Below are 9,045 nucleotides of genomic sequence, written 5' to 3'. Positions count from 1 at the left end.
TTCCACTTATCCTTACAAGCTTTTGTACAGTAAACATTATTATAAGTGTCAATTTGAATCAATAATTGAAATTTTTATTAAACAACAACTTTTTCTTGAATCCTAGGGGAAAATCACTTCTTGGGCTGTCAAGTCTGCTGGTGCAAGATGTCTATGACTTAACATTGCTTATCAGCTCAACCAAGGGGGAGGGAGACTGGCTGATGTTGCCATCTCTTCCTCTCCACCTCTCACCCCAGTTAGGGACAAGGCAGGAGGAAAAGGCTTTCGGAGAAACACTCATTTACAACCTCCATGGAAGGAATCCATTGACTTCTGGCTACCAGTTATTACTTGCATTCCCTTTTGAATGAAAAAGAAAAAATATAAAAACTGATCGTGTGAAAACATCAGACAATTTAAAAAATCTCTGAGGTATAGTGTAGTTATGAATTACAGTATTAAAAACCCAACTACAATTGATCCTAGCAACCATAAGTTTAAATTTTAGAAGAAACCAATTTATGAATGGATGTGTCTCTCTGAAACTAAATGAAAAAGAAAATCCTGGCAGATACTAAAAGACATAAGTGACTGCAAAAAAGGTAAAAACATGTCATTCTTTCCATTCATGTTTGACTATAAAAATAAGCACTGATGTTTGAATTTTCACAAAATAAAAACAATTCATTGTGGCCACATCTTTCATTTTTGCCATTTGATTTCATAAGCATAAAAATCCATTTTAATAAGAGCTTGTCAAATTATTTTTAGATATGGGTCATATTGTGTTGCTGGAATTTAGAAACAAAACTGTTTCAACCACTTGTACTTTATCACATCTGCCTTTCTGACTGTCATTAAATGTATAATATAGAATTAGACACTTAGGAACATAAAGCTCTGTGGTCACATTAACTTTACAGAAGCCTTCACAGGGCGCACCTTCAACATTGCACATGCACGTCTCCCTCGTCCCTCCCTCAGAGGATGGAAGAAGAAAGCAGGAACAAGGAGGAGGAAATGAGGGAAGGGGAGGAAGAGGAACATGGGAGTAGGGAAAAATCCAAGTCTAAAATGTCAAGGATCACTGTGGGCTCAAGGCCAGCAGAAGAAGGAAAGGTAGGCTCAGAACAACAGAAGTCAAACTTGATGGCAATTTGATTTCTAAAATAGCAGACACACACACACACACACACACACACACACACACACACACTTTTGAGTATGTGATACAAGGGAGTATGTGTGAATGATGGAATTAGCTTACAACATGGCTGTGAGTCAGTGTTTGCGTGCCTTTCTATGTTTAAATGCAGTGAGGTTACATGTGCTAGACAAACTTGAAAGTGGACCATTGCTTGGCCATCCCTAAGAGCATTTTTCATATGGCCATTTCATAAGAATCAATTTCAACATCAAGTACCACAACCTCATGGTAATCAATGCTGTCAGTGGTGACCACAGTGGAGTCAAGAGGGTGAGTGGTGACCGCAGGCTTGAGGGAGCCAGTGGCAGGGCTGGAGGGAGGCTCAGGGCGATCAGTAACACCACACTCAAGGTGTCCGGTAGCAGTGGTCTCAGGGTGGCAGGACATAGAGAGCTCAGAGTGTCCAGCAGTAGAGGGCTGAGGATAACCAGTGATGGCAGGCTTGACATGACCAGTGGTGGGTTTAGGGCGGCTGGTGACAGGGCTGAAGACACTCTTGGAGGGGCTTCCAGTAGGGATTTGGTGGCCAGGGACAGGCTTGGAGTGGCTGGAAGCAGGCTTGAAATAAACAGAGTCAGCCTTGAAATGGACAGAGGAAGGCTTGAAATGGACATAGTCATCTTTGAAATGGACAGAGGCCTGCTTGCGGTAGACAGTGGCAGACTTGGGGTGACCAGAGGCGAGCGTGGAGTGGCTAAAGACAGGCTTGTGGTGGTCAGAAACAGATTTGTAGTAGGCAGAGGCAGGCCTGGAATGAACAGAGGCTGGCTTGGGGTAGCCAGAGGCATGCTCAGGTTGGTCAGCTGCAGCATTACCAGGGAGTGGAACATTCCGGACGTTCATTGGTATTTCCTCCGGAGCAGGACAGGCATGGGCATGGTCTTGTTCATGGGCTTGTTCTTGAGCTTGTTCAAGGGCAGGGGCAGGGGCATGGGCATGGGCACGGGCTAGGACACTGGCCTCCCACATCTCACGTATATCAGTGATGACACCAGAGAGGAAGAGAATAGGGTGTCGAATAACATGGAGGATGGTCCAATATTCTCTTCGGAAATTCTCATTCAGCAGCCCATAGATCACAGCGTTGAGGCAGCTGTTGAAGTAGGCCATGAAGTGGGCTGCAAGATAAAGCCAGTTTGGGATCTTGCTTGCTATCTGTTTTGGGTTGACTGACACCAAGACAGTGAGCACATTGATAGGGCACCAGCACACTGCAAAGAGGAGGAAGATCACGAACATGGTTAGAAAATTGCGAACCTCAGCAAACTGGTTGTCAGGATTTTGCCTAGCAGGATCACGGGCTGCCAGCACTTTCATCCAGATCCTCGCATAGCAAAAACCCACTATGAGCAGAGGGAGGACAAAGTGAATACAGACGATGGTTACGGCAAAGATGGGGTTGTTCAGATAGTTGAAGATGCAGGTGTAGGTGCGAGGATCATACTCGATGGTGCCAATGTACATGTTGGGCAGGACAGCCAGGACGGTCATGATCCAGGTGACGACCAGGTAAATGCAGGTATTTCGCACACTGAAGATCCGCTCATACTGGAGGCTGTGACAGATGTAGCAGTAACGATTGATGGCAATTGCCATGATATTGAAGATAGAGCCGACCACACTCAGCCCTGTGATAAATCCGACCACCTGGCACTGGAACTTGCTCAGATCCCAGCCCCCAATGGCCATGGCATGCAGCATCAGAGGGTAGGGGTAAATGGCCACCAGCATATCAGCCACTGAGAGGCTAACCACAAAGATGTTGCCTGAAAAACACGTCCGGGGAGGGAGAGGGGGAAAGACAGAAAAGAATAAATGGTTAAGTATGAAAAACTACAAGTTTAAGCTCGAGGAAAAGGCCAGCTGGAATCTTGACAATTTAGAATTCTAGAATTCTTTCAACGAAATACAGTTGTGGTTTTATTTTTATTTACAAACATATTCCAGGTGATTCTGATGCACAGTCAGGTTAGGGAGACCTGTTCTTTGTCCACATTATTTCTTCAAAAAGCAGTAAATACAAAAGCCCCTTGAGGAGCCCTTCACACTCACACAGCGACACAAAGCGACCATTTTAAACAAAGACAAAATGCAGACTTTTTCCCCCCCTGGGGGTAGGGTGGGGAGAGAGGGGAAAGGGTGGTGGAGGTGATCAAGCTGTTGTAGGAAGCAGGATGGTGAGTGGGAGGAGGGAGAGATTGGAGTAATGTCCGGAAGCTTCCATACCCTGCACCCCGGAAAATTAGACCTCTGCCTTCTCTAGCCTATCACTGCAATCATAATGCAAATAAGTTCACAGAGAATTGTAGTTTTCTTAGGCAGTTTTCCTCAGCGGAATTAGACAAGGATCTAAGACTCAGCCTAGTAAAATGTATTATTTCCGAGATAACATAAGAATAAAAGCTGAGAGGAAGAGAGGGAACCCTGTAAAATTTAGTCTGAGACCAAAGAAATAGTGAGCAGGACTTTTTTTTTTTTTTATCAGGAAAATCCTGCAAGGATTAGCACAAGTGCATACTTGATGCCCGTCCAGGCTCTGAGCGGCACAAGCACATTCGCCACTCTGCACCAGGGTCCGGCCCCTGGCACTGCTAAACAGAAAAGTGTGGGGAGGGGGGGCGGCGGGAGGGAGGCGGACTCCGGTTTCGTAGGGCAGCGGTAGGAGCATTTTAGTAAAACCGTTCAAAAAAGAAAGAAAGAAAAGGTAGAAGCCAAATGAAGGCGGAGAATCCTTTCTTTGGAAGCACCTCATTGCTAATTAGCACGGGTCTAGCAAAATATTGCACTTCATTTGGGACTGGGAGAAAATGAGTACTTTTTCAAAGAGCAAAGGAGTGGCTCAGCTCCTCTGCCTCCTCATGCTGGCTGGCGCTGCCGGAGCGCATAGCCTCGGTGCTTTCCACCCAAGAGGATTTTTCTAGGGTTTCCCTCAATGTAATGAATTAAGCGAAGAGAAGCGGGAAAGAGAGAGGGCAAAGCCTTAAAAACAAAGCCACACAGCCATGAAAACCTTCACTTGAATTTTAGAAGGGAAGGAAGGAGGAAAGTAAAGGGAAGAAGAAAATTAAATAAAAGAAAAATGGACTTCTCAGGTGACCCTGCGGCTGGGTGGTTCTGCGCCTTGGGACCGGACTACTAAAGTAAAGGTGAGGTCCAAGTGTGTGGTCCGTGTCCCCAGGGGATCCAGGAGAAATCAAACACATCCACCAAAGTTTAGAAGAAAACTTTGAATGATTGCGTGCCCTCCACTGCATTTTGAAACTTGTGTGGTGTTTCTGATTCTTCGACCCAGCAAAATAATCTCCTCGAGACTGACCGCCTTCTCCCTCGCGCCCCGACCTCCCGGGTCCAGTGGGTACTCGAACCGCTCGGATACCCCCTCCCTCCATCTTTTCGCACCACCATCCCCTGGGAGACCCAGAGAGAACTTGGCCAGAGACCCCCCGGGCGCGGGACCCTCCCTTCCGCGGCCAGAGGGCAGAGTTTGGACCCCTTTGCCCTCCTCTTTCACTCCTGAACCCTCTCCGACCCAACCTGCAAAGTCGGTTCACCGCCTCGAAATGTTTGCTGCCTCTAGCCCCGGCCCAGGTCTCAGTCCCCAGCATCCTCCCGCGCCTCTCCGCCGTCCCGCTAGCAGCCGGCTCCCTTCCCTGAGCACTTGCTGGCAGCAAGAGGAGTCTCACTCGCCGCTCAACCAGGTCCCAGATGCCCCTCGCTCTGCAGACTCTCTGAGCCCCCCACCACCCCTCTGAGCACTTCTGCAACCCTCCTGCAATCCTATCTTCTGTCCAACCCCAAACTCCCGAGCCTCACCTCGGTCCCGCGCTGCGATCCCCCAGTACCTTGCTTACGGACTTTGGGATCTCCGCTGCTGCCGCTTCCGTTGCTGCCACAGCCTGCTGCGCCCAGCCTGCCTCTCGCCTCTCTCCACCGTGCGCCCTGGGACGGGCGGATGGAGCTCAGCTCTCGCGGGCTCAGACCAACCTGCTCCATACTCAGGCTCAGGGGTCTGTGCTCCGCTCTCCGGAGCTTCCCAGGAGCCGCCCTAGATCCCAGGACCGGGGCGAGTGGGGACTTGGCCCCCCAAAGGCACAGCTGCTGCGCTACCTGGTGTAAGCGCCACGGCAGCTGCTAGAACTTAACTTTCCCGGAGCTGGGAACGGGGAGCGGGGAGCGGGTCTCAGCCTCGCTGCTCTCCCTGCGTCCATTTCGCCTCCGCGCGGCCACCTCTGTGGCGTCCAGCTCTGCGTGTTGTCCCCAGGTGGTTGCCGGACTCTCCGTTAGAGTGCCGCGTTTCTCTGCATCAGGTCCCTGACGGGGCAGGACTAGGCGGTTTGCCACACAGTGCGAGCTTTGCGCTTTGCTTCCCAAAGCTAAATCGCTGAGCTCCCTCAGCCTGAAAAAGCTCTAAGTTTACAGGGCCCATGCATAACATCACCGCTCAGATTTTCAGGGAATTGGGAGCATGGACATTCAGTGTGAGGGCTTGTCCATAGATTCCCTGTTCTGGGCGCACAAACTAACACCCTAAGTGTTGCAAGTGGCTGCCAGCTGGATAGAGAGAAGGAAGGGTAGCTTACCAGAATTTCGGAGCTTCTTGCTCTTCCCCACAGCCAGAATCACCAAGGAGTTGCCAGTGAGGTCTATGACGATGGTGATAACCATTAGGCAGAACATGAAGGTGATTAGTGCTGGTGGGTAGTCTGGCTGTGGCAGCTTACAGCCAATACAGCCATATGGGGTGGGGACTGCCAGGGTAGGCACCATGTTGCTGCCAGAGACCGTTAGGATCTCCCAGCCCGTCCAGACAATGAACACCTGCTCTGTCAGCAGGAGCTGCTTAGAAAAGCTGCTTCCCCTCCGAGAAACAGAGAGCAAATGACAGCATCCTGCCCCCCTCTCCGATGAGCTTTTAAAGCCTCAAGAGGGACATAGCCCCACCCCAAATCCCGCCCCCTGACCAATCAGACCTTCCTGACCACCCCTGCTTTAGTCACCAACTCTTCTTGGACAAATCCACATTGAGGTGTCATCTTGCTTCCGACTGCCTTATTTGTCCTTTCCCTCTAGTCACAAGCCCCCTCCCAAGCCTTTCCCTAGGTACTTCTGGTTGTGACAAGCTCAGAGTCCACCTCCTTCCTACAGACACCCCAGCCATTGCGCATCCGTTTTTGGCAAATTCTTCTCTCTCTGCTTCCAATGCAAACACTCTGCAAAGCAATGTAAACAGCAGAGCATGGTCATTGGGTCCTTCTTGGGGTCTAGTGTCAACCCAAGCCACTCTGAAGCCCCGAGCAGTGTGAGAGGTGGCCAGTGGCCCTTTGAACCCTAGGTCTATGCCCCTACAGTCTCCTTAAGAATTTATCTTACTTGCATCACTTCAAAGCCTTCCACACTCTTAGGGGAGTAGGGGACAGCTGCTGGATGCTTCCACCCAGAACCTAGGCCCCAGGGGAACATAACCCTTCTCTTGTGCCTGCCAGGAGCCCATTGACACCCTTAGAATCAATGGCTGGTGGCCGCTCAGTCCAGTCCGGACTTCTGCTCTGCGTGAAGAGATGTTTCTTGCGCCAGGCTCTGGGAGAAGGGGACAGAGCCTGTACTCTGGAAACAAGGGGAGGTGGCCACTCCAGCACAGCTTTGGGGCAAGTGAGAGCTGGAGTTCATCCCCTCCCCAGCTGCCGGTCACCCTGGCTGCGGGAGCTCAGATGCTGCTTTGGGAAAAAAGGAAAACACCAAAAAAGCCCTTCTCTTGGGCCGCTGCTTCTCAAAAGAAACTAGAGGTGAGTAGCTCTGGCTCCTGTGCTCCGCAGGTGGCGCAAAGCACTGGGGAAAGCTTTTGGAGCTAAGCTGCAGAGGTGGGACAGGCGTGGAGGTGCCCGGAGGCTCAGCCAAGAAGCCACCAGGAGACCAGTACCACCACCCCTATACCAGGCACAATTTATTTCGGTCATTCTCCCTTGCCATCTCCTTCCGCGGGTCTCATTTCGTCTTCCTCTGGGTCAGGCTGTCCCCTAGCCCAGTGGATCTCCCTCCTCAGACATCAAGGTTGTTCCCTGGGTGTGCCTAGGCAAGCCGAGCGCGGGCTCCGGGAAATCCTAATGGTCCCGGCTAAACGAGCGAGATTCTCACACTTGCTCACTCAACAACCTTGGTCACTAGAGTGGGTTTCTGCCCCTTAGTAAAAGTTAGGGCTCTTGTTGAGAAACCTCCCAGAAAATTTCAGCTAAACACCTTGAAAGTTTTCCTGACTTGTCTTGTCTTGCCTCAGTAGGGGAGAGGGGGTTGCTTGTTCCTGTGCGCCACCGTCTGGACACAGCCGCTCTCCTGCCCCACCAGGAAAGGGGCGGAAAGGGGAGTGGGGATGGGGGGAGGAGTGTAGGGGCTGGGGGCGGGTTCCACGAGGGACTTCAACATTCAGGGACCTTTAAGAGAAAAACAGACCCTGCAGACAACTAGATTGCACACACTTTGTCTAGCTTAAAAGCTCAAGTAGGAATGTGTCCCTTGTTTGAAGATGAATTGAGAGAGAGAGAGAGGGAGAGAGAGGGAGAGAGAGAGAGAGAGAGAGAGAGAGAGAGAGAAGAGAGAGAGAGAGAGAGAGAGAGACCTATCCTGCGCTCCCTACTGAGAAGGGAATCCTTTGGTATAACAATCTTTTACCTGGAGCCTTTCCACATTCATTATCTCACTGCTCCACACAGTCCGTGAATTCTCAAGGCTGGACTTAGCCAGGATTTATTCTTAAATGCAGCCCAAGAACCGGTTCTGCTATCCTCCCTAGGCAACTGTGAGCCCCGAAAAGGGGCAGCAGCCAAAAGCCCAGCCTCGCCTTGGAGTAGTATTTCGTCCACATCAGGCTACTGGCGCCGGTTCCAGAAGGGTTTATGTCCTTTAACTTGTGGCAAGGAGAGATTTTTTAATGCAAATAAACAAAAATCTGAAGTAGAAAAAGAAAACAAGCATTCTAATGACTTAAGACACTGGAGTCTCCTCTGCCCGCTCCCCTGCCCCTCCAATCCTATTAAGAGAGCTGGCAAACTGTTATTTCAGGCATTGTTTTATTTCAGTGAGCTGTACTTCTGAGATGCGATGGCTCCATAGCCCATGGAGGCCCAGGGTGCTGGGAATTCTCCGTGAATGTGGCCTGAACTTCCCTGGGACTGAAGAGTGAGCAGAGTGAGCTGATCCCCTTGCCCCTGTTTTGACACTGCTTGACCATGACCCAGTGGGACTTGGATTTTTCAATACTAGAAATCTATTCTGATTTTTTGTTGTTCTAGCGTTTTTGTTTGTTTGATTGATTGATTGATTGATTGATTGGTTTTACTGAGACAAAGTCATATACCATATTCACCTTTTTGAAGTACACCATTAGTGGTTTTATGTACTTTCATGCAGTGGCGCCATTATCAACATTCCCTAATTTCAGAACATTTCCATCTCCCCAAAAAGAAACCCTAGGCCCATTAGCAGTTACTCCCTATTTCCTCCCATCCCTCAGCTCCTAGAAACCACTAATCTGCTTTCTGTCTCTGTGGATCTGCCTATTCTTATTCTGGACATTCCACATAAATGAAATCATTAATATTTGTCCTTTCGTGCCTGGCTTTTCCCCCTTAGCATAATGTTTTTAAGGTTTATCCATGTTATAGTATGGATCAGTACTTCCTGCCTTTTTATAGCTGAATAATATTCCATTATATGGAGAGACCACATTTTTATTATCTAGTCATCTATTAATGGACCATTGGGTTGTTTCCACTTTTTGACTATTCTGAGTACTACTGCAATGAACATTTTGGATTCTCTTTTAGCTGCAAGCAGTCCCTGGCTCAAAATAGTGAAGCAGAGAG

The 9,045-nt window shown here is 49.4% G+C and overlaps 1 protein-coding gene across 1 annotated transcript; it reads right to left on the bottom strand.

Annotated features, from left to right (window-relative positions):
* Window positions 1–1,363: 1,363 nt before the first annotated feature.
* On the bottom strand, window positions 1,364–5,982 carry GPR50 (G protein-coupled receptor 50). Its single transcript, XM_006756291.1, has 2 exons — window positions 5,770–5,982; window positions 1,364–2,955 (listed from the first exon to the last, which is right to left on the bottom strand). Exons 1-2 carry the CDS (start codon window positions 5,954–5,956, stop codon window positions 1,364–1,366), a joined length of 1,779 nt encoding a protein of 592 aa, XP_006756354.1. The 5' UTR covers window positions 5,957–5,982.
* Window positions 5,983–9,045: the final 3,063 nt, after the last annotated feature.

Source organism: Myotis davidii, unplaced genomic scaffold (genome assembly GCF_000327345.1).
Source record: "Myotis davidii unplaced genomic scaffold, ASM32734v1 scaffold5374, whole genome shotgun sequence".
Classification (NCBI taxonomy): Eukaryota; Metazoa; Chordata; class Mammalia; order Chiroptera; family Vespertilionidae; genus Myotis; species Myotis davidii.
This window is presented reverse-complemented; position numbering and strand designations above follow the sequence as displayed.

Coding starts and splice junctions, on each gene's coding strand:
- GPR50 (XM_006756291.1), bottom strand. CDS start 5,956: ATGGTGCCTACCCTGGCAGTCCCCACCCCATATGGCTGTATTGGCTGT. Junction 2,956..5,769: donor CAAGAAGCTCCGAAATTCTG/GTAAGCTACCCT, acceptor CGTGTTTTTCAG/GCAACATCTTTGTGGTTAGC.